Below are 26,570 nucleotides of genomic sequence, written 5' to 3'. Positions count from 1 at the left end.
CGTGGGGGGAGTGTGGACTTGACCACATAGTCACGGAGGGAATGGTCTTTGCAGAAAGTGGATAGGAGTGGGGAAGGAAATATATTCCTGGTGGTGGGGTCAGTTTGTAGGTGATGAAAATGTTGGCGGATGATGCGGTTTATGCGGAGGTTGGTGACGCTGCCTGACCTGCTGTACTCTTCGAGCACCACTCTAATCTTGACTCTGATCTCCATAATAGAAAACAGACAGTGGCCTTTCACACTTAGCTTGTGGGTTACTAGTCTTGGCATTCATTTGTTATGTTGCAAAGCTGGGAACATAGTCTTGGAGCCAGTTGATTTGTGGAATGTTTTGGAGTGCTGTTGAGGTATGTCCTTGAACAGGAAGATTCCCACCCATTATTCAGTTTTGGACCCTTCCAGAAACTCGATAGTTTGTGTTAGAGTTGCAAAGGACATCTGACTAGTTTCATCAGAGTCCATTTTAGAAGATGCTAACCTAAAATTTGTAATATCATCATGCCTATACTGACATTACAAGTCTGTCAAGCTTGTCTCAATGTGCACATATGGTATTCCAAAATAAATGTTCCTAATTTGAAGTTATCAGGGCTACTTACTTCCACCATTTCCCAAGAGACCCTGTGCCATAAATTAACCTTTTGCCTACTGAAACTGTTTTTCTATAAATTTAGTTTTGAATTGTCCTCCCTACAGCCATTGTCTGTACTTCTGGTCTGCAAACTTTGGGTTTGTTGCAGCTCTTTTTGGCCCTCACAATTTGCATAGCAATGTGACAAAGATGTAAAGAGCTTTTTGTTTGGTTTGTGATTAACGAGCAGCTTGTTTTGTAACATTGTCATCCTTGTTTTCAAATTCCTGTGTGATCCTGCTTCTCTTTTCTGTTTTCTCTTCCAATCCAATGACCATCCAATTTATCTGCTCCTCTCTAATTCTGGACCATGGAAAATTTCAATTCATCAGTGTCCTATCATTAGTGGCTATGCCGTTAGTTGCTTAAGCCTCAGACTCTGGAATTCTCTTCCTCTGCCACTCTGTCTCTTTGCCTTGGTCTTTCTTTTAAGGCACTTCAGAAAACTTACCTCTTTGACCAATTCTTTGGTCACCTAATCTCATCTCATTTGTGGCTCAGTGGCATACCTTATGAAAGCTCCTTTTTACTGCCTTGGGATGGTTTAATTTTTAAAGATACTGCAAAATATATGTTATTGAAATCTTTTATCATGCTTAGAGGAGTTGATAGGTAAAGGGGGAGATTATTTGCTTTTCTGATGGGGTCCAGAGCAGGCAGCACAGCAGGCAGCACAATCTCAAAAGCCTTAGCCAGGATGTCAAAAAGCATTTTTTTTTCACCTAAAGGGTAGTGGAACTCCAGAAATCCTGTGCGGCTTAGTCAGTTGAAAGTTTCAAAGATGAGATTGACAGTTTTTTTTAAATCAAGTACTCATTGATGTTAAGCTGAAATGTGTGGATGCACCAGGGGCACAGAGCAGTCACCATTTCATTGGATGGTGGGATGGGTTTGAAGAGTTTGAATGGCTTACTCCTGTTCCTGTGTCTCGACATGATGTAGTTGTCTCAGAATCCTAACAAAGCAATGGTATCACCACTCGAGCTCTCTCTTCCAGTGAAGGTATGTCCAGTTTATTCCCTTCATTCTCTTGATTTTTAAGCACAATTCCTGGTCTTTCTCATTTAAATAGTCTCTTCCTGATTTTATGGCTCATTATATGTCTTTTATTTCTGTATATTGGGCAGATATTTGCTAGACAAAAGCTACTACCAAATATATTCAAATGCTCATGAGCTTTATCTCAGGTAGCTTTGAAGTCTTCTATCTTGTAGCTATAGTTATTGCAGATTATATAAAAGTAATAATATGTATGATTTCTGCTTTAAGAATGAAGAACAGGGACTATTTTTGGCTCCCTTTTGGAGTTTAGCAGTCATCCTAAGTATGTAGTGTCATTTAGCTTGATAACGTTTTCTTTAGTGTACCTGGTGTAGATTTTATGATGGCCTTTTACACTTTTTAAATTGAGCCATAGTTAATATCTTAATTGACGGGGGTAAAGAGGGGTTATACTGGATCATGAACAATGATGAGCAGTCCTATTCCCAAGATTTGGAGATTTGGACTGGGGTGTACAAAGTTTAAAAATTGCACAACACCAGGTTATAGTCCAACAGATTTAATTGGAAGCACACGAGCTTTCGGAGCGTTGCTCCTCTGAAAGCTAGTGTACTTCCTATTCCCAAGTGTTCTTATGGTGGAGTGGATAATGTCCCTCCCTATCTCTGAGCCAGGAAGCCCAAATTGAAGTGCTATCTGCGCGGGTGCATATAATGGGGCATCTCTGAATAGGTTAATTAGAAAATATCTATAATCCTGCCCCTACCTGCACAAGTCCTACCTGCTCCAGAAGTGTATAATAACATGTTTCAACATGTTATCTTAGGGCCATCATTTGTGAGATATTTTCTTATGTTGTAATGATGCCAAGTTTTAGGTTGCTAGCTGAGTTCTTTGTGTGTCCCACTATGAATGAAGGTTTGAAGCTAAATTATGAAATTGCCTCTTTTGGAATATTGTGTCACTTGGCTGCATCAGAATGCAATTGAATTTCAGCCACACAATCGAGCTCCATGAATCAATGCTATCACAGTCGACATTTAAAAAGCCAGCAATTAATATCTGCTCAAGTAACTTATTGAAAGTTTTCAGCCAGCATGGGAGCAGCAAATCATCCTGCAAGAATACAAAGATGCTTCAGTTGTCCACTTGTTTAAGCTGAAAACACACTTTTTTTTCCTCTGCACCACTAACAAAATCTTTGCCAGAAAACATACGGACTGCCAAGTGTAATGTCTTGACCAGGAATCTTTCTGATGGTGAGCTAGTGCAGTTTCAGCAAAGGTCAAGGAGACACCTGATTTGATGTCTGCAGCTGGACATCTCCAGTAAAAATTTCAAGAAAGGGACATCAACTCTAACACTGTTGTTGATCTGAGTTGTGAGGGCCTGTGGAATGTAATGGAAATTTTAGACTGCCTTACAGAAAGCATCCACTGTTGAACAGTTCCATTACAGCATGTTTATGCATGTTGTGGATGATGAGCCTTTGACCTATTCAGTCACTAATACAGTTATGCACGGCTATACTGTTAGTGTCAACCCTCTTCATTGTGTTTTACTCTATTGTGTTTTCTGATACATTACATGATGATCGTTATATCAGAATCAGAAGTATCAAAGATGGGAACCTGCTCATTCTGAAATGATTCTCTGTAAAGACTAAGCTGTCCTAGGGTATTATGATTTCCTATTAATGACAGACTGATTACACTAGCTATCAGTTTAGAGATGGGCATACAACGTAACGTGAACTTGTTCTCTAGTTCATGCAACAACTTTGTTGTTATGATCATTGACCAAAATGTGAACTGGATTAACCATATAAGTAAAGTGTCTACAAGAGTTGAAACTTTATTGCTGGAACAGCACAGCAGGTCAGGCAGCATCCAGGGAACAGGAGATTCGACGTTTCGGGCACAGGCCCTTCTTCAGGAATGATTCCTGAAGAAGGGCCTGTGCCCGAAACGTCGAATCTCCTGTTCCCTGGATGCTGCCTGACCTGCTGTGCTGTTCCAGCAATAAAGTTTCAACTTTGATCTCCAGCATCTGCAGACCTCACTTTCTCCTCGAAGTGTCTACAAGAACAGATTAGAAGTTAGGAATCCTGCAGCGAGTAATGCTCACTCCCTGTCTCTCCAAAGCCTGTTCACCATCTACAAGGCACAAGTTAGTAGTCTGTTAGAACACACCCCATCCAGGACTCCATCCAGGACAAAGCAGCCTGCTTGATTGGCACCACATTCATAAACATCCACATCCTCCTCCACTGACTCTCAATAGCAGCAGGTTTTACCAAATATGAGATGCATTGCAGGAATTCAAAGGTTGCTTAGATACCACCTTCTAAATCCATGACCAAGATCATTTAGATGGATAAGAGCACCAGATACATGGGAGCTGCACCACTTGCCATTTTCTCTCCATGGCGCGCACATCCTGACGTGGAAATATGTTGCTATTCATTCAGTGTCATTGGATGAAAATTCTAGAATGGGATCCATTCAGCATATGAGCTGCAGATTTCAAGAAGGTAGCTCCTCACCGCCTTCTCAAGGGCAACTAGGGTTGGGCAATACATGCTCTCCTAGCCAGTAATGCCCAAATCCCATGAATCACACTAAGTTGAGCAGGTTATCTAGCTAAAGGTCTGACACCTGTTTATCAAACTCCATTTTCTATGGAAATCTCAATTCTAGTGGTGGTCAGAGAAAGTACTCCGGCCACTCTGAATACTTTGCTCAAGATTTTTATATTGAATTTGAGTTTTGGGAGAAGTTCACCCAAAATTGTTGGAGCTAAAGAAATGAAGTAAAAGGTGCAGCCCTCACTGAAAGCAAGCACATATGAGTCAGTGAGAAAATACGAAGAAATCCTGAGCCATCAACTCGACCAAAACTCAATTGTCTGTGACATCTTGTTAGATTTTCTGCAGAAACCTCTTGTGTGCAGATTGGTCTCAACAGTCATCTATTTACAAACCGGAAGCCTATCAAATGTCCAGATCATGCACAGGTCAATAATCAAGTATCGAACAAAGTTTTCAGGTTTTAGGTCTGACTTGAGATATTGGAGAAAGTCCATTTTGTAAATATCTGATATGCATTTTCTACTTTTAGTATTTGGAAGCTTCCCTCAAGAATTTTTACACCAATACCAAAATGTGCAACAAAAGTTTCCATTGCACTTGGTATTGTCTACAGTTTGTATGTATTTGAAATTGTAATATTCCTGCTGTTTATAACTAGAAAAGAATGGCAGGTCCTCTAGCAACCTTTATTTTAGACTTTTGTTTGAGAAATCTTTATTTTTGAAGATAATGCCTCTGAATTATGTGCACACCGTTGAAGCTTCAGTCGAAATTTGATCTCTTCCTACTCAAAATTAAACAATTATCTTAAATTTGCTCTTTAAATTTGTTCTCCTTCACTACACCACAACCTGAATGTACCTGCAAAACCAGTTTTACATGTTTTTAATTTATGGTGGTGTGTTATGGAAGGTTGTGGATTCTTTCATTTTGTTAAATACTCACCATTTCAGCATTATCTTAGGGTTAGTAAGCAAATTGTCTCTGATCTGGTTTATGTTTTGCAGTTATTTAAAGGGTGTGAGACACAATCTTTACCAATTATTCTCCTACATCACTGAGGTGAACAATTCTTTGGTTTAGTGGTAGCATCCCACATCTGAGTCATTATGTACTGGATTCAAGCTCTATTCTGAATAGACCTAATGTTTGGATTGACGTTCAGAATGCTAACATCCAGTTTTTCTCTCTGCCTCCCCATTGTGTGAGAGACCATGTCTTCCTGCCATGCCTTTCTATAAGCTGATAGAAAGATATGTACAGTCATGGAAGAAATGCTTACATTTGATGAAGCTGTTCATAAGCATGCAGCTCTTTCTCATGGAATATTCGTTCCCTCAAGGAAGATTGAGAGACCGGGCACTTGCAAGGTGCTCTTAAGGTTTGCTTATGGGTTACTTTTTGTTTTTTAGGGGCTCCTTTTCATTTCCAGTAACTCTTTTATTAGTTGATGTTGCCATATTGTAACAGGTCCTGTATTTGTGTGGACTCATGGAATGTTTGATCTTGTACAGAAGCAGAATTAGGTAAAATGATTGATGTCAATTATCAGCCATCCACTGAAATTAAAGCCAGAACACATACAATACATTTCGCTATTTAGACACTACAGTATTTGAAATAGCAAAGAGCAGTAGATGTAAGTTAGCAACAGAAGTTTTCATTTTAACTGACACATGGTACTGTACACAAAACCAAACCATTATGCTAAACATACTTTCCACAGACTCGTGAAGTCACAGCTGACATGCTTCTATCATAAGCACAAAAGCTGAAAAAACTTTAACCAGGCAGTTTTACCTTTACTTTTATGCATCTCTGATGTCACTCTCCAGTTTAAATTTAACAGTTGATCATATTCATTACTATGAAACTTACGAATGGTGCTCCCAACATGACTGCTCACTTACCTTTTCTTTCTTAGCATGCTCAGTGCTCCTTCAAATACAGCCTGCTCTCCCATCTTCATTATTAATAAGCTGCAAATGTAGGCAAGAATCAACCTATAATTGGAGGAGCAGCTCCTCAGAGATTTCGTCAGTTCAACTTATGGGGTAAAATTTTTTATCTGGTTGTCTGAGTAGTTGAAGTTTCCATTTTGGGTGCAAATGCACTCTATGACCCTGTGTTTTGAGCAATGTTAGGGTACCAGACATCTCATAAGCGTAATTGTTTATGTGAAAGAAATAATTATGCAGTAGACTATGGGAAATGTATAAGAACAATGTGTAAAGTATATTTGATCCTAAAATTTTGTACAGAAGGCCATGTGCTTTTTTTTTGCTTATTTCTTGCAGCAGGCTTTGTCTGACGACTTAAAATGGAGCTTTATACTAAAGTTAAATTTAGAAATGTGTAAATGTTTTCCATTTTGCATTTGTTGTCACAATGGGATTATTAGGATTCTATTTGGGAAGGAAACTAAAACAATGCCAATTAAATTGTAGTGTAAGAAGTTTGGAGAACATTGCTCCATTAGTTTCACTTGGCAATAGTTTATGTGGAAGTATTCTACAATCTGTTTCCTTAATTTCAGGACTTGACACTAATTTCAGGGGTACTTTCAACAAAACTAATCAAAAACAGCTTTGGAAAAGTAAAATGAAAAAAAAAGTAATGGCCAACTTGTAGAATACAAAAGATTATAATGTAAATTTTCTCGTTTAGGGTGTAGGAGAAAAGAAGGTGGCTACAAGTGGAAAATTTTGCATTATTTTGAATTTTTAACCTGAAAGTCTTTGAGAAGATCGGTGGAGTGATGGTGAGACGAGACTGGGAGATATCATGAGAAAGTCCAAAAGCCTGCTTCTCACTGCATGCTAACAAAATTGTGACAAATGGTTGTTTCTCAGACTGGAGGCCAATGGGAAGTGATGTTCCCCAAGAGCCAGTGCGAGAACCACTGTTTTATGACTTGAATACTGGAATAAAGATTAATGTTTCAAAATTTCCAGATGAAACCAAATTTGGGCAAATAGCAAACAGGTAGGATAATAACACAGGAGGCAACTGGGCGTGGATTAGCAAAATGGACAGAGATTGGCAAATTATATTTATACACGTGAGTGAGAGATGACGCATGTTGCTGTAAGGATTAAGGAAGGCAGTATTTATTAATTAATATTTGCTTAGCACTAAAAAGTGTACAGTGAAGCCTGGGTGTTCATGGACCTGAATTTTTAACGTTTTTTTTTTGGTAAAGTAGTGAATGTATTGGTTAGTTCTGTCTGAGGCAGTCCAATAGTTTACACATTGCTATGTTTGGATTGGCCTAGAGAATGCTCATTTACTCTTTATTTCTTCGAAACCGAGGAAGTCTGGAATCAGCTGTTTTGCTCATGCAGCAAGCCATAGATCCACAATTAAAGCAAAAACTGAAGGGCTGATGAGTATAATTTTACCATCACTCAGGGAGCACCTTGATTGATTATTGTGCATTTGTGGTTTGAACAGGAAATTAATTTACTATTTTTGGAATTTTTAAAAAACTATATAACTTCTGTTTAATCTACATTTAGTATTTTGAGCAGGCTTGTTTAATTGAAGAGAATGGCTAACAGTACACAAGTTTTGCAGTGAATAGATCATGGATAAATTGAGAGATAGTGACACCTAATGGATGGAAATATGTACAGCAAATGCTAAAGTTTTCCGATTGGGATGAGCAGCCAACACAAGTGTATTAAAAATGATGATGTTGAAAATTATGTCATAGAGTTGTGGAAATAGAGAGATGTACAGCACGGAGACAGACCCTTCGATCCAACTCGTTCATGCAGACCAAATATCCCAACCCAATGTAGTCCCTCCTGCCAGTACCTGGCCCATATCCCTCCAAACCCTTCCTGTTCATATACCCATCCAGATGCCTTTTAAATGTTGCAATTGTACTAGCCTCCACCACTTCCTCTGGCAGCTCATTCCATACACGTACTATCCTCTGCATGAAAAAGGTGCTTCTTAGGTCCCTTTTATATCTTTCCCTTCTCACCCTAAACCTGTGTCCTCTAGTTCTGGTCTCACTCTCGCTCTCGCTCTCTACTCCAGGGAAGAGGCTTTGTTTATTTATCCTATCTATGCCTCTCACGATTTTATAAACTGCTATAAGTTGCTGATCTTTGAGGGGCCCTATTCTCTCCCTAGTTACTTTTTTGTCCTAAACGTATTTGTAAAAACCCTTTGGAATCTCCTTGCACTCCTTACTTTATACTCTTCTTAGGATTCATTCCATCTATCTCATCTACTCCTGACATATGCTTCCTTCTTTTTCTTAACCAAACCCTCAATTACTTTAGTCATCCAGCATTCCCTACACCTACCAGCCTTTCCTTTCACCCTAGCAGGAATAAACTGCCTGTGGACTCTCAGTATCTCATTTCTGAAGGCTTCCCATTTTCCAGCCATCCCTTTTACCTGTGAACATCTGCCCCCAATCAGCTTTTGAAAGTTCTTGCCCAATACCATCAAAACTAGCCTCCCTCCAATTTAGAACTTCAACTTTTGAATCTGGTCTATCCTTTTCCATCACTATTTTAAAACTAATAGAATTATGGTCGCTGGCCCCCAAGTACTCCCCCACTGACACCTCAATCACCTGCTCTGCCTTATTTCCCAAGAGTAGGTCAAGTTTTGCAACTTCTGTAGTAGGTACTTCCACATATTGAATCAGAATTTTTTCTTGTACACACTTAATGAATTCCACTCCATCTAAACCCTTAACAGTATGGTAGTCCCAGTCTATGTTTGGAAAGTTAAAATAATAAATAATATCGTTGTTTTTTATAACGGTGATGAACAGGAATGTATTCAGTATTGTGCTTGCAGATATGACTTTTTAAAAATATATTTTATTGAAAAGAGAAGAAAATTGTTTTGGATGTTACAACAAATACAAAGCAAACAATTCCAACCAATACAAAAAAACCCTGCTAATTACATAAATGAATAATAACGGGCGGCATGGTGGCACAGTGGTTAGCACTGCTGCCTCACAGTGCCAGAGACCCAGGTTCAATTCCCGCCTCAGGCGACTGACTGTGTGGAGTTTGCACATTCTCCCCATTTCTGGGTGGGTTTCCTCCAGGTGCTCTGGTTTCCTCCCACAGTCCAAAAATGTGCAGGTTAGTTGAATTGGCCATGCAGGGGTAAACTTTGGGGAATGGGTCTGGGTGGGTGTGCTTCGGCAGATCGGTGTGGACTTGTTGGGCCGAAGGGCCTGTATCCACAGTAAGTAATCTAAAAAAAACTAATAACTAACTAAAAAAAAATGACAGTGATAATAATACAGCTCAGCAAAGCAAAGTAATAGCCCTCGACTATTGAGAGCATAAATTTATACATATTCATGTGTTCGTAGTTCCTCTTCTCCGAATACCCAATTCATTGAACATAATAGTTATGACTATATAAAGGCCCTTATTAGTGTGGCAGATTAATCTGTACCCAAGTAATCCAAAGAGGGCTGCCACCTCTTATAAAACTTCTCAGTTTTATGGTGCACCATACCTGTAAGAAAGTCCAAAGGGATGTTTTCCATTGACTAGCTTATGCCAGCCCGACAGCCCCAGGTTGTTTTCAGACATTCCCCCTAACAGAATGTTTGTTCTTGCACAAAAAGTGAGGATACTGAAAAGCATTTTTTGTGCGCCAAGGCCGAGAAGAAGAACTACCGGGTCTATCTCCACCTCTGTCCCCAAGACCCTCTCTATTTTGCCTATCTCAGCCCTCCAGTATGCCCACAGCCTGTGGCAGGACTGGAGACAATGAGTGAGCGTACTCCTACTCATACTCATCTTGCATTTGGGACACTTTGGAGATACTCGTGCTTTAAATTTTGAAAGGCGGTCTGGAGCCAAGTGGACCCCGTGGAGAATCTTCAATTGCGAGGTATGGGGCCTGTTGCAAGTTTTCCCAGATATCGTCCCATGCTTCAGAAGAGATCTCAATGTACAGCTGGCTCTCCCATATCTTACACAGCCATTCGGACTTGTCCGAGGGACCCTCTCCCAATAGGTGATAGACATTGCTGACAGAAAGTATATTCTCAGCACTCAGCACACTCTTTCCCATGTCAGATCTATAAGAATCAGTTAGAAGTGTGGTGTCTTTTTGAAATTCCTAATTTGAAAAAAAACCGGAAGAGGTCCCTATTGGGCAACTCGTATTTCTGAGCCAACTAAACAAAATACATCAGTGTATCCTCTTTGAATAAGTCACCCAGACAAGATGCACCCCTCGCTGCCCATCATCCCTGGCATACCAACTATGGGTTTTAAAAAAAAAAATGATGTTTTGGCTGTATTTCCCTGACTCTGACGCATTGCCCTCCACACCTTGACGGTTTTCATAACTATTCTTGAACTGTCCTCATTTTGTCCAAAAACAACAAGCTAGCAAGGGGACATCTTGCCTAAGATGCTTCAATGTCTAGCCAAAGTGAGTGAGAGTCCCCCCGGGACCCAGTCATTCATGTAAGATAGCAACCAGATTAATTGATAGTTTTCGATATTTGGAAGGTCCACTCCTCCCAGTCTGTGGGGCAGCTGCAGTTTAATCAATTTCATATGGGGTCACTTTTGTGATACCAAGTAAAGGAACTGAACCAGCCATTCAGTCTTCTAACTGTTTGCTTAGTAAAAAGCAGAGAAAACATTTGCATAGAGGTGATTCACTTTGGGAAGAATAACAAAAAGAATAACAAAAAGATGGGGTACTGGGCTAATGGCCGGATATTTTGTGATACCAAGTAAAGGAACTGAACCAGCCATTCAGTCTTCTAACTGTTTGCTTAGTAAAAAGCAGAGAAAACATTTGCATAGAATACAACAGACGGGGGAAGAATGTTCATTTTAATGAGGGCTATCCGACCTAACCAGGAGATCGGAAGCGCCTCCCATCTTTGAAGAGCTTGTTTTGATTCTGTCGAATAAATTAGCAAAATTGGTTTTAAATAGCCCTGTCGACTGCCCTTAAGAATATTGAAATTGCTTGATGGCACACCATTGATGAGGACCGCAGCAAGAGGGGACAAAACCTCTATCCATCTGACAAAGACCTTCTCCAAGCCAAACCACTTTAAAATATTAAAAAAAGGATATGGCCACTCAACCTGGTCAAATGCCTTTGTAGCGTCTAAAAGAGATCATTAATGCCTGTACTGATTATTGTTGCCATACTTGGATCATATTAAGTAACCTTCTGATGTTGTTTGATGACCTGCAACCTTTTATAAACCCCGTCTGATCCTCCTTGATGATGGAGGGCAACACAGTTTCTAGCCTGAGAGCCAGAGTCTTAGTTAGGATTTTAAAATCGACATTCAGGAGTGAAATAGGTTTATAGGAAGCACAGTCCTGTGGGGCCTTCCCTTTTTCAAGAATAAGAGATATTTGCCTCTCTCAAAGATGTGGAGAGGAGGCCACAACTATGTGAATCGTTAAACATGCTAGGAATCAGGGCTGGCAATATACTTAAAAAGTCCTTATAAAACTCACTGGAAAGTCCATCAGGCTAGGCGCCTTTCTGTTCTGAAGCTGCCTCACAGCCTCCTACGCTTCTTGCACCAACAACCGGGCATTAAGGAGAGACTCTTGCTCGGGTGTCACTCCTGGGAGGTCCAATTTCTTAAAGACTCCATCCTAATCTGCCCATCCTCACAACTTTCAGATTGGTATAGTTTGGAGTAAAATTTCTGAAATGTCAAAGTTAATCCTTTTAGAATCATGGGGTAAATTTCCAGTATCCTCTCTGATTGAAGTAATAGCTTGGGGAGCACTCCTTTTCCAAGTAGATATGACTTTTTAAAGATTTTCTTTGTGGCACTTTGGACAGCCCCCTGGAAATTTTAAACTACTTTATAATCAATGAAATCCTTTTGAAATATAATTGATTGTAATGTTGCAACCTAAACAGCCAATTTTTATACAGCAAGCTACCACAAATAATAATGTGACAATGACCAGGTAAATGTCATTGGCTGAAAATGGTATGGTCAACCTTGCTAAAAGCTTTGAAGAATGTGGATAATTTGTCAAAGCTGCAGTAACCTAAGCTGTTGTTTGTGACTTGAATGCATTTGGATAAATGTGCAGAGGTATTGTGATATACTAACATGCATTTTTCTTGTCAACAGGAGATGACTTTTCCATTATACAGCAAGAAATCTTTATGGTCAAAGAGTGTAAGCATGCCAATATTGTGGCCTACTTTGGAAGCTACCTAAGGTGAAAATAAGAAACTTTAAATTTTATACAATGAAACTTAGTGAATAAAAGGTTTACAAATTTATAGTTCAGCATTTTGGAATTCACCTGATGAAAAATCATGCAGAATTTAAATTATCATCAGCAATGGGGAATTTCCCTGTGCTATTAATATATCAACCAAGAATAATTTCATTCAATTTCATGCTATTACCCACATACAATCATATTTTTGAAACTAAATTGACTGCAATAAGTTATAGAATCCTTGCACTGTGGAAGCAAGCTATTCAGCCATCACAAACCCTCTGAAGAGCATCCCATTTGGTCCCACCTCATCACCTTACTTCCCATGGCTAATCCTGCACATCTTTGTGCAGATAATCAGCTGAGGGTGGAATTGAACCTGGGTCCCTGGTGCTACAAGGCAGCAGTACTAACCACTGAGCTAATGTGCCACCCATGATGGCAGACATGCGTGTATTCTATTTCATGTAGAGTCATAAAATGTAATTAACTTGTTATTACACTCATTTTAATTAAGATAAAACACTGGCACAAACTAACTTTAAATGCGAACATACTGCTGTATTATATGCATTTTGTGTAGTTTTCAGGTATTTTTTGTAGATTTAATATGTTCTCCATGAACAAAATAATTCAGCATTTCAATTTCAGTGGAAACAATAATGCAGTTTTGGGTTTTAAACTAAGAAGGGTGATTATTGATTGGACTTTTCACACATTTAGTGTACAGTGTCACCATATCATCTTTCCTCCTCCTAGTGTATGAATCCCTAGAAAGTTATGGAACAGACAGAGGATTAATGATTATAATTATAGTTGACTTGTGGTTAATAATCCTTCCAATTGAACTTTGTGTTATGGGGATGGTGGTGGATTTTGTGGGATCCTTTACAAATTATAATTCCTGAGTGTTGTAAAAGTAAAGTAAATTAAATATGCACCAGAATCTTCAAAGTAGAAATGAGAAACAAAATCATGAATGACAAAACAAAAAAAATAGAAAACAAAGCAATTTAAAGATAATCAGCATCTGGCAATTTTCAAGGAAGATATTTACTGTGGCATAAAGTATGAGTCTGAAAGTCATTTACTATTTCCTGCTGTGAATATGCCAAGTGTTTGCACTTTTGTCATTTATTGTCTTTTTTTTCTAATGTATCAATTTAGTGCTGATGGGGGTGAATAATACATTAATTGTGAAAATATTAATTAAAATCCAGATCATAAATTGCCATTGGATTTTAATTGAAGCCCTATATTTAGGGTGCATAGAAACTTGTACTATTAGTAAGGCTTTCACTAACTATTTTCTAAACAAAACTGTTTTCTCCTGCTCAATTCTGAGTGGATTATGTGAAGACTTTATTGGGTGTGACATTATTCTCTGCTTAAAATTGAATCTTTCATGTGTTGTGTCTTGAGCAGCATTTAATATTTTAAAACTGGCATCAATTATGAAAAACCATTCTTAATGCAGCTGTCTTGGAGTATTTGATTAAATTACTAGCAATACAATTTAGCATTTGAACTTTTTAGTGTTACGTTTTATTATCATGTGTACTCATGTACAGGGACACAAGAGTATAATGAAAACTGTTTTGTCACCTTTCTTCAGCGCTATCTTGGATTTAATGGTACCAAGGTGCAAAATGTTAGGTATAAAGTAGGCAAATGAAGAAAAAGTTAAAAGTTTAAGCTTAAGAAAAAGTTCTTAAGTGCTTAGCCATGGGCCATGATCCATGCTCTTTTACCTGACACTGAGTCCATCACCAGCATGAAGCAGTGTGCCTATTTCAAGCCCCTTTGCCATGCCACCACCACGGAACTGTGTTGCCATTCTTTAGTGCCATCTTGTTTCAACTGTGCTGGGTTGATCTTAAGACCATAAGACATAGGAGTGGAAGTAAGGCTATTCAGCCCATCAAGTCCACTCCGCTATTCAATCATGGCTGATGGGCATTTCAATGCCACTTACCTGCACTCTCCCCATATCCCATAATTCTTTGCGAGATTCAGAATTTATCAATCTCTGCCTTGAAGATATTTAACGTCCTGGCCTCCACTGCTCTGTGGCAATGAATTTCACAGGCCCACCACTCTCTGGCTGAAAAAATGTCTCCTCATTTCTGTTTTAAATTGACCCCCTCTAATTCTAAGGCTGTGCCCACGGGTCCTGGTATCCTCACCTGATGGAAACATCTTCCAGTGTCCCCCCTTTCTAAGCTATGCGTTATCTTATAAGTTCTAAACTCTAATGAATACAATCCCAGGATCCTCAGCCATTCATTGTGTGTTAGGCCTATAATTCTAGGGATCATCCATGTGAATCTTCGCTGGACACACTCCAGTGCCAGTATGTCCTTCCTGAGGCATGGGACCCAAAACTGGACACAGTATTCTAAATGGGGTTAAGTCTCAGTAGCACATCGCTGCTTTTATATTCCAACCCTCTTGAGATAAATGACAACATTCCATTTGCTTTCTTAACCATGGACTCAATCTGCAAGTCAACCTTTAGAGAATCCTGGACTAACGCTCCCAGTTCCCTTTGTACTTTGGCTTTATGAATTTTCTCACCATTCAGAAAATAGTCCATGCCTGTATTCTTTTTTCCAAAGTGCAAGACCTCGCATTTGCTCACATTGAATTTCATCAGCCATTTCTTGGACCACTCTCCTAAACTGTCTAAATCTTTTTGCAGCCTCCCCCCTCTTCACAATAACCTGCCTGTCTGCCTAACTTTGTATTTTTGGCACATTTTGCCAGTATGCCCCAGTCCCTTGATCCAGATCCTTTATATATAAAGTGAACAGCTGTGGCCCTAACGCTGAATCCTTGCAGGACACCACTTGTCACTAGCTGCCATTCCAAAAAAGAACTTTTTGTCCCAACTCTCTGCCTTCTGTCTGACAGCCAATCCTCAATCAATGCCAGTAACTCACCTCGAACACCAGGGGCCCTCCCCTTACTCAGCAGCCTCCCGTGAGGCACCTTATCAAAAGCCTTTTGGAAGTCTAGGTAGATAACATTCTAGATATTTACCTACAACTGAGGTTAGGCTAATCGGCCTGTAATTTTCCATCTTTTGTCTTGATCCTTTCTTGAACAAGGGGGTTATAAAAGCGATTTTTCAATCTTCTGGGACTTTCCCTGACTCCAGTGATATTTGAAAGATCACAACCAATGCCTCTGCTATTTCTTCAGCCACCTCCCTCAGAACTCTTAAGATATAGCCCATTGGGGTCAGGAAATTTATCAATCTTTAGACATTTTTAGCTTTTCTAGCACTTTCTCTTTTGTAATGGCTACATATCAACTCTGCCCCTTGACACTCCTTGTTGGGATATTACTCATGTCTTCCACTGTGAAGACTGACACAGTATTTATTAAGTTCTTCAGCTATTTCATTATCTCCCATCACTCGCCTTCCTTTATCAATCTGGAGCGGCCCAATTTCTACTTTTGCCTCTTGTTTGTTTTTTAAGTATTGAAAGAAACTTTTAATATCATTTCTAGTATTACTGGCTAGCTTACACTCATATTAGATCCCTTCCCTTCCCTCTCCTTCCCTCTCCTTCCCTCTCCTTCCTTCCCCTTCCCTCTCCTTCCCTCTCCTTCCCTCTCCTTCCCTCTCCTTCCCTCTCCTTCCCTCTCCTTCCCTCTCCTTCCCTCTCCTTCCCTCTCCTTCCCTCTCCTTCCCTCTCCTTCCCTCTCCTTCCCTCTCCTTCCCTCTCCTTCCCTCTCCTTCCCTCTCCTTCCCTCTCCTTCCCTCTCCTTCCCTCTCCTTCCCTCTCCTTCCCTCTCCTTCCCTCTCCTTCCCTCTCCTTCCCTCTCCTTCCCTCTCCTTCCCTCTCCTTCCCTCTCCTTCCCTCTCCTTCCCTCTCCTTCCCTCTCCTTCCCTCTCCTTCCCTCTCCTTCCCTCTCCTTCCCTCTCCTTCCCTCTCCTTCCCTCTCCTTCCCTCTCCTTCCCTCTCCTTCCCTCTCCTTCCCTCTCCTTCCCTCTCCTTCCCTCTCCTTCCCTCTCCTTCCCTCTCCTTCCCTCTCCTTCCCTCTCCTTCCCTCTCCTTCCCTCTCCTTCCCTCTCCTTCCCTCTCCTTCCCTCTCCTTCCCTCTCCTTCCCTCTCCTTCCCTCTCCTTCCCTCTCCTTCCCTCTCCTTCCCTCTCCTTCCCTCTCCTTCCCTCTCCTTCCCTCTCCTTCCCTCTCCTTCCCTCTCCTTCCCTCTCCTTCCCTCTCCTTCCCTCTCCTTCCCTCTCCTTCCCTCTCCTTCCCTCTCCTTCCCTCTCCTTCCCTCTCCTTCCCTCTCCTTCCCTCTCCTTCCCTCTCCTTCCCTCTCCTTCCCTCTCCTTCCCTCTCCTTCCCTCTCCTTCCCTCTCCTTCCCTCTCCTTCCCTCTCCTTCCCTCTCCTTCCCTCTCCTTCCCTCTCCTTCCCTCTCCTTCCCTCTCCTTCCCTCTCCTTCCCTCTCCTTCCCTCTCCTTCCCTCTCCTTCCCTCTCCTTCCCTCTCCTTCCCTCTCCTTCCCTCTCCTTCCCTCTCCTTCCCTCTCCTTCCCTCTCCTTCCCTCTCCTTCCCTCTCCTTCCCTCTCCTTCCCTCTCCTTCCCTCTCCTTCCCTCTCCTTCCCTCTCCTTCCCTCTCCTTCCCTCTCCTTCCCTCTCCTTCCCTCTCCTTCCCTCTCCTTCCCTCTCCTTCCCTCTCCTTCCCTCTCCTTCCCTCTCCTTCCCTCTCCTTCCCTCTCCTTCCCTCTCCTTCCCTCTCCTTCCCTCTCCTTCCCTCTCCTTCCCTCTCCTTCCCTCTCCTTCCCTCTCCTTCCCTCTCCTTCCCTCTCCTTCCTTCCCTTCCCTCTCCTTCCCTTCCCTTCCCTCTCCTCTGTACTGTGTCCTCAATGACACTCAGAAACTCCTGCCATTCTTGCCCTACTGTCTTTCCCACTAGGCTCTGCTTCCAGTCGATTTTCATCAGTTCCTCTCTCATGCCCTTATAATTACCTTTTATTTAACTGTAACACCACTACATCCGATTTTGCATTCTCTCTTTCAAACTGCAGATTAAACTCCACCACATTAAGATTGCGGCCTCCTAAGTGTTCCCTGACTTTAAGATCTTATAAAGTCTGGCTCATTACATAGCACTAAGTCCTGAATAGCCTGCTCCCTTGTGGGCTCCATCACAAGTTGTTCCTGAAGCCATGCTGTAAGCATTCCATGAATTTCCTTTCTTTGGATCCACTGGCAACATTATTCACCCAGTCCATTTGCATATTGAAGTCCCCGATGATCATTGTGACCTTGCCTTTCTGACATGCCCTATATCTATTTCCTGGTGCATCTTGTGCCCCTGGTCCTGACCACTGCTGGGAGGTCTGTACATAATTCCCCTTATGGGTTTTTTTTCGCCTTTTGTGGTTCCTCATCTCCACCCACACAGACTCCACATGATCTGACCCTATGCATTCAGTGCAATAGACTTAATTTCATTCTTAACTAACAAGGCAACCCTGCCCACCTCCCTGTCTTTTCGATAAGTTGTAAATCCTTGAATGTTTAACTGCCAGTCCTGAACCCCCTGAAACTACGTCTCTGCGATGCCTACCACATCATAATCATTCATGATGATTTGTGCTGTTAATTCATCTGCTTTCTTACACCTTAATGCTAATTTTCTTATCTTCCATGATTTCCATCACCTCTAGTAATATGTCCTAAGTTAGCTTTCCTTTTTTGCTTCATTCCCGGTCTGCCTTGAACTTAAACCCTGCACACATGCTAACCTGCTTATCTTTCTACTTGACTCCATACTCCCTGTTGCATTTCCTTTCCTTTCCCTGCAACTGACAAGTTTAAAGTCCTAGTGACCACCCTATTTATCCTTTTCACCAGAACACTGGTTCCAAAACTGATGCCATTGTCCCATGAAATGGAATCCCTCTTTCCCACACCAATCTCTTTGCCACATGTTTACTTCCCTAATTTTCTTATCCCTATGCCAATTAGCACATGGCTCGGCCAGTAATCCAGAGATTATGACCCTTGAGGACCTGTTCTTCAATTTCCTTCCTCGTGCTTGATACTCCCCAAACAGGTCCTCCTTCCTAGCCTTGCCTATGTTGTTAGTGCCAATGTGGACCACAACAACTGGATCCTCTCCCTCCCGCTCCACTATCCTTTCAAGCTGGTTGGAGATGTCCTGCACCCTGGCACCAGGCAGACAACACACCACGCAGGACTCCAGATACGGCTCACAAAGGATACAATATGTCCTCCTAATTATAGAATCCCCTATAACAACTACTTGTCTTTTTGCTCCCCTCCTCTTGAATGGCCTTCTGCACCATCATGTCCACAGCCCTTTTCCTCATTCATACAGGAAGCAAAAATCTCATAACTAAAAGACAAGGTAAAGAGCTGAGGTTGCTCCACTCCTGAATTCCGAATCCCCCTACCTGCCTCACTTACAGTCACACCCCCTTGTTCCTGATCACTAACTGAATTTGAATTACTTCATCTACTGGGTGTGACTGCTTCCTGAAACAAAGCATCCAGGTAACTCTTCCCCTCCCAGGTGTGCCACAGTGTTTGAAGCTCAGATTCCAGATCATCAATTCTGATCTGGAGTTCTTCCAGCAACCAGCACTTGCTGCAGATCTGGACACTGCCGTTCACAATGGGATCAGCCAGCTCCCACATCTCAGCAATGCAGCTGCTTGTGAAGCTGCCGCGTTGCTGTTGAAGCTCCTGCACTGGGCCCAAACTCTCCTCCCACTGCCGCTGGGAGCACACACTCTACTTCCTCCACTACCACAACTGCCAGGAATAAATCTTGCCTCCAATGTGCTGATGTCGTCCAATTTGACCACAGAATGTAAGTGAGGTGACGATGGTCTAATGGTATTATCGCTGAACAGTTAATCCAGAGAACACAGGTAATGTTCAAACTTGGATTTCCAGAATCCTGCCATGGCAGATGGAATTTGAATTCAATAACAATCTGGAATGAAGAGTTAAATGACCATGAAACCATTGCAGGTTATCAGGAAAAACCCATCTAGTTCACTAATGTCCTTTAGGGAGGGAAACTGCCATCCTTACCTGGTCTGGCCTACAGCTGTGTGGTTGATACTTACTGTTGTCTGGGTAATTAATAAATCCTGGCTGAGCCTGTGACACCCACTCCCATGAATGAGAAAAAAACAATATTTGTTTTAAAGAAAGCAGAGAAAAGGGCAAAAGGTAAAAGCAGAGGAGTAGACAAGCTCTGAACTGCTGGACTCAGGACCCCACATGCTGTGCTGCTTCTCTGCCGCCACCTTGACTGGTTTCATCTCTGGTCCGCACTGAGCCTCAACTCACAGTCACTGATAGCATCCGGGACAAGGCTTATGCAAGGAAAAAAAAAACAGGAAATGAGAAAAAAGGAAAAGAAATGGACAAAACAGTGAACAAGCACTGGCTTAGGAGCTCTGCTCGATTACCATTTTGAAATGTAGTACTGACCAGGAGGCTGTTGGCTAAAATACTTTGCAAATCTCTGTCCATACATTTAACTTAGTGACGTACTTTACATTTTAAAGTTTTGTGCTTTTTTTGATATTGGTTTTTGTATTGCCTTCTGACTACATCGCTGATTCACTTTTGCTGCTTCCCGATCATTAGTTAGTGCAAAGTCAATCTCGTAATGTCTGCCTTTCATTATAATTAGCAAAACAGTGCTCTGTAAATGAGATTGTGAAATATACCCTTAAAATTTAGTAGTTGTATTAAGCATATAATCAAAGTTAAAAAGATCCAAAATTTGTTTTTAAGATTATTTAAAATAAGACTGTAGACTAGGGAGTCCAAAAATTAATGAACAATTTACCTCATTCAATTTCTGTTTAGTTTTGCAATTTCAGATAAGTACAAATACAAACTGTTATAACAATATATAGTTCTCAAATTAATAAACATTGTTTCAAGAATTAAGAGAAGGAAATTTTCATTACAGCATGAAATCTTATTCCCTGAGAATCCATACCCAAGTATCTCCAAATTTCTACAGTTGGAAAAATAGCATGTATTGGAGGCAGTCAGTAAAGTTTTTATGTTCACATCAGAAATATTTGGAGTGCAATACTCGTGCTTAGCAGCCTGCAGGCCAATTCACTGAATTTGTCTTTGTTTAATTTTTTTAGTTCACACATTTCTTAATCTTCAGAACTTCATGCACGTTTTGAGCAACCAAGGGCCTGAAGGGGTAGTGCTAGAAATAGCCAGCTGAAGTCAATCAAACTATCAGAACTGAGCACTAGTAGGATTGAACCCTTATTGTCCATTCATTTATAATGTTATTGTTCATCTTATTTTTGAAACTAAATACTTCTCTGTAACTTTGGCATTGACTGCTATATTTTGTATAGTTCTGTGAGGTAGTTTTCGTAGTTTAGCACTTTCTCCCTGAGCAACGCATTTCAATTAGATTTCTTTTCCTGTCTGATTTTTGTATGTCTGGAAGAGAATTTTTTTTTAAAATGAAAGGAAGGGAATGGTTCTTTTTTTAAAATCGAATTAATGGCACCCTTTCAAGATAAATATTTCCTGTTTTTAATCCAAATTTACTACAAATTTTTAACATAGTGTACAGTAAGAAGAAAATACCTAAAGAAGTAGGGTATGGGATGAATCTTGGGAAGTATCTGTTTCAGATATGCATGTAGTCTGCAACTGTGCTATGAAATTCTGTGCTTTTGAAAGGAGACAAAACCATTATGGCTATTGGCCAGTGTTTACTAGGGAAATTCACAGCTGAATCCTGCACTCTAACAGTTGTCACCTTTTGGTCTGGAAAGAGTGAGTGAATAGTAAATAAAATAACTCTTTTACCATTTAATACAGTGTATATAAACAAATTCCAGAAAATACAAATTTACCTTTCCAATTGCAAAGTTAGAGAGAAGGGGGAGCAATGGTGGCCAGAAAGAGATCCAGGAATGCAGATTTTATAACTGTGTTAGTGGCACACACAAACACACATTGGTATTGTACAGTTTCATTATACAAATATTGCCAATTGTTTCCATAACTAGGGAAGAATCTATTGAAAGGTAAAGTAGAAATATTCATTATGCTTTCTTATTTGTCTTATTCATAAAATGTCTGAAATAATCTTTGAACTACCCTACCCTTGCTAGAGAGTTTGGTAGTCTTTGGAAAGACTTATTTTGAGAAAGTGTAGCAATTATGTGAAAGTCTATAAACACAAAAATTGAACATCCTTTTAAAGGATCATATGTAAACATTTGTCAGTGTTGTCATCTGCCTTTAATTCTATTTTGTATTTGCACCAATTTTGAGTGACTTCCTCTCTTTAAAAAGTCCACTTTCCTGTTAGAATGGGTGTGGTTGAGCAATGCGTTTATACTTGAACACAAATTTCAATGTTTCAAATTTTTAAAAACCTTAAATGACTTCCTTTTGCAACTTTTTAGTTAATTTTGATATTGAACTGACAAGGATTTTATGATTGAGAGGAGCAGCTGAAGAATTGGATTGAATTCCAATTTCTTTAAGCCCAAAGGACATTTGTTGAAAGTGTACATTATGGATATCAGGTAAAAAATAAAATTAAACTTGGTTACATCACCAGTGCTTTATTACCAAGACCATCCACTTCTTCCTCTGTAATATTGTCCCTCTTGCCAGTAAGGGTAGTATTGATGGTCTTGAAACAAATTAGAGGAAACCTTCAAGGCCATTAATAATACTCTTACTGGCATAAAATTCACTAAAGAGGAGGAAAACAATAACAAACCGCCATTTCTAGATGACACAGTAGAGCGAACAGCCAATGGGAAACTTCAAACCAGTGTCTACAGGGAAAAAAAACACATATGGAGACCAAATATTGAACTACAAAAGCAATCATCGCAACACCCACAAACTAAGCAGCATCAGAACGTTATTTTCAACGAGCCAACGCACACTGCAGCACAGAGGAACTACGCAGAGCAGAGGAAAACCCACCAACACACTAAAACAGAATCTAATGAACGTGAAAGAACCTATACAGACAACAAGCAAAACTAATGTTATTTACAAAATACTATGCAAGGACTGTAATAAACACTACATTGGACAAACAGGCAGAAAACTAGCCACGAGGATACATGAACATCAACTAGCCACAAAAAGACATGATCCACTCACTAGTATCCATACATACAGATGAGGAAGGACACCATTTTGACTGGGACAATACATCCATCCTAGGACAAGCCAAACAGAGACATGCACGAGAATTCCAAGAAGCATGGCATTCCAAACGGAACTCTATCAACAAACACATTGACTTGGACCCCATTTACCACCCCCTGAGAAAAAGAATGGGAAATGACATCACCATAGGAAATGACATCACCAACCTAAGGAAACCCAAGCATATAAATAGAAAGCAGGAAACATCAGCAGTACTTCATCCGTAGGCTCACTGAAGATGTTACTTAGTATGGTGATGAAACGTCCGAAAATTAACCTTCCAGCTCTGCGAACAAACCTACATCCAGAACCTCAACCTGAGCTACAAATCTTCTCAAAACTTATGTCTTTCTCCTGTAGCCCTGCATATGGATTGATTATTTACATAGAAACCAATACTGTCTTGATTACCTCAATTGAATCTATGTCCACAACACTTTGAGGCAGTGCATTCCAAACCTGCACTATTTCCTCACCCACATTTATAGCTTTTGCAAAACATTTTAAAACTGTGCCATCTGGTTTTCAGTTGTTTTGGATGTGAAGAGTTTCTCACTGTCCACTTTGCCCAGACTTTCATCATTTTGAAAACTTCTATCAAGTTTCCCTTTAACCTTTGCCTCACGAAAGAAAGCAGTCCACAATTTCTCCAATTTATTCTTCTAGCTGAAATTTGTTATCCATGGAACCATTCTTGTAAATGACTTTTACGTTCACTCATCAGTGCATTCACATCTTTCTGGCACTATACTTGCAGAGCTGCATCCAATTTTTCATCTGAGGTCTGACTTGTATTCTATATAGTTCAGCATAATCACCCTCCTCTTTCCCCTATGCCTCTATTAATTAAGCCTTGAATATTTTTGTCATTATTAACCTCTCTCCCTACCGGATCAATTTTAATAGATTATGCATATATACATCGAGATATTTCTACTCCTGCACACCCTTTATTTTATACTGTCCATGTTCTTTCTACCAAAATGTATCACTTCATGCATTGAACTTCATCCACCACCTAACCACCTACTCTGCCAAACTGTCTTTTTGAAGTTCTGCACAGTCCTCACCACAGTCTATAATGCTTCCAATTGTTATCTGCAAGCTTTGAAATTGTCCTCTGCAAGCTAAGATCTAATTCACTTTATGTATATTTGTAACAGTAAAAGTCCCAATATTGGCCCTGGGGAACTCCACTACTGACTTTCCAAGTGTTTTCCAAGTGACAACTAATTCTCTCCTGGAGAATTGTTTTTAGAAGTTTCTCTAACCAAAGTTAAACTGACTTGTCTGTAATTGCAGGGCTGCTTATTGAAACTTTTTTTAAAAACAGGGTTAGTGTTTGCAATTATCTAGTTCTTTAGTCCTAGTTCCTCTATAGTTTCCACTGTCACTTCCTTCAGTGTGCTTGAATGCATCTCATCTCGCCCTGATGCCTTATCAGAGTGTAGATGACTTATCCAATACCGCCACTTTAGCAGTTTTAAACTCTTTCAGTGATAAAGTGTGCTCTCCTGTCATCGTGGCCTCGGCACCATCTGCCTTATAATTACAGGTAGTTTTCCTATAACGCAGATTTCGTAAACATGATTTGGCTCTAACTCAATTCTTGAATTGCGGACCTTTTTAATAAAGCGAACTCCCTTTCACTGTTATGTGATTCCATCCCTAAATTACCAGCTGGCAGTGATTTCTTCTGCTGGCACATCAATTGCAACAGGTTGTTGTCCATCTATCTGCAACTAAGGCAGGGGAAGTGACTATTGGAATATTTTGCTGGATTGCTTACTGGGATCATATACGGCTTTAGGGGGATCAGGGCTGAGGAGTGGGCAGACGGAGAGAAAGGGAGCAAAAGAAGGTGCAAACGCAGCAATGTCCAGTGAGTGGAGCGTAAACAGAGGGGGCCTTTTGTTAAGCAGAGGCTCAGTTGCTGGCTAGGTGAAGCTTCAACATGATTTTACAAGAGAGGGCGTATGTGTGTGGAAGGGGGAGAAGTGTGAAACTAAGGACGGACCACTGGTGACCCTCATCTCTCCCCATTTCACCCATTTTCAAAGTTATGCCTGATCCAAGTTCGCCTAGTCTCTGTTTGGGGGAGGATCAGAGAGTCTTGGCCCCTCGTTCTCTTTCAAACCTGAGACCCATTAATACCTCTAGCTGTTCAGAGCATCCCAGCTCTTTAGTAACTCCCCTCAAAAAAAGAGATTTTACACTCACCACAAAAAAGCTTCCCAAAGTTTCACAAAGTTAACTTGAAGACAGCTGGGTTCTGGATTAAATTCTACTCCACAAGGAGCCAGAAATACAATAATACTTTGGGAAATTTCACTTGTGACAACTTAGCATTTCTGTAACTGACCAGAAATGGGCAGGTTTGCTAAACTGGAGTCCCTAACCCTGTTTTTCTCAAAGCCCCCATTATTTTTTTAATGAGATTCTCTATAACACGCCGTTACATGGGAACACAACTACTGTGTTATAGGAGAACTATCTATACAGACATATGCAAAATATTAATTTAACATCTTAGCCATGTGACTTGTCTCCAAATGTAAATACAATGTTTGGCCCCCAGTTGGCCCTCCAGCTCGTTTTGCCACTCTTTTACTATTCATTTGCTGATACAAGACTTTAGGATTTCCCTTTGTAGCTACCCGTCTCATAATTTCTGTTGTTTTTATTTGCTTTTTCATCTCCCCTTCTGAAACTTCTCTATCCAACTTATTCCCTAACACGTGTCGAAGAGTATAAAGGCAGTAGAAGTATACTTAAGAGGGAAATCAGTAGGGTGAAAAGGGGACATGAGATAGCTTTGGCAAATAGGGTTGAGGAAAATCCAAAGGGATTCTATAAATACATTAAGGACAAAAGAGTAACTAGGGAGAGAATAGGGCCTCAACTATCAGCAAGGCAGCCAATGTGTGGAGATTGGGGAGATACTAAACGCGTATTTTTTGCATCAGTGTTTACTATGGAGAAGGACATAGAAGATATAGAATGTGAGGAAATAGATGGTGACACTTTGCAGACTGTCCATATTACAGAGGAGGAAGTGCTCGATGTCTTGAAACGCATAAAAGTGGATAAATCCCCAGGACCTGATCAGATGTACTCTAGAACTCTGTGGGAAGCTACAGAAGTGATTGCTGGGATATTTGTATCATTGATAGTCACAGGTGAGGTGCCGGAAGGCTAATGTGGTGCCACTATTTAAAGGTGGTAAGGAAAGCCATGGAACTACAGACTAGTGAGCATCAGTGGTGGGCAAGTTGTTGGAGAGAATGTATTTGGAAAGGCAAGTACTGATTAGGGATAGTCAACATAGCTTAGTGCATGGGAAATCATATCTCATGAACTTGATTGAGTTTTTTGAAGTATTAACAAAGAGGATTGAGGAAGGCAGAGTGGTGGACATGATCTGAATGGACTTCAATAAGGCGTCCGACAAGGTTCCTCATGGTAGACTGGTTAGCAAGGTAGAACTCATGGAATTAAAATTGGAATGCCTACAGTGTGAAAACAGGCCCTGCAGCCAACTCTCCAAAGAGTATCCCACGCAGACCCATTCCCCTATTATTCGACATTTACCCCTGAAATCCTGAGCACTATGGGCAATTTAGCATGCCCAATTCACCTAACCTGCACATCTTTGGATTGTGGGCAGAAACCAGAGCATCCAGAGGAAACCCACGCAGACACTGGGAGAACGTGCAAACTCCACACAGGCAATCACTTGAGGGTGGAATCGAACCCGGTCTCTGTGCTGTGAGGCATTCGTGCTAACTAGCCATTTTGGTACAGAACTGACTTGAAGGTAGGGATGGAAGGTGATGGTGGAGGTTGCCTTTCAGACAGAGGCCTGAGACCAGTGGAGTGCCACAAGGATCGG

General features: G+C 40.7%; 1 protein-coding gene across 2 annotated transcripts in view; it reads left to right on the top strand.

Moving 5' to 3' along the window:
- Positions 1-26,570, top strand: part of map4k5 (mitogen-activated protein kinase kinase kinase kinase 5) — a 182,643-nt gene that overhangs the window by 58,384 nt on the left and 97,689 nt on the right. For both annotated transcript variants that reach the window (XM_043697614.1, XM_043697612.1), the window contains exon 3: positions 12,357-12,447. In XM_043697614.1, the coding sequence (XP_043553549.1) occupies positions 12,357-12,447 (91 nt within the window). The remainder of the gene's footprint in view (positions 1-12,356; positions 12,448-26,570) is intronic.

This window comes from Chiloscyllium plagiosum, chromosome 10 (genome assembly GCF_004010195.1).
Source record: "Chiloscyllium plagiosum isolate BGI_BamShark_2017 chromosome 10, ASM401019v2, whole genome shotgun sequence".
Classification (NCBI taxonomy): domain Eukaryota; kingdom Metazoa; phylum Chordata; class Chondrichthyes; order Orectolobiformes; family Hemiscylliidae; genus Chiloscyllium; species Chiloscyllium plagiosum.
The sequence above is the reverse complement of the archived record's forward strand: the minus strand, read 5'-3'. Positions and strand labels throughout refer to the sequence as shown.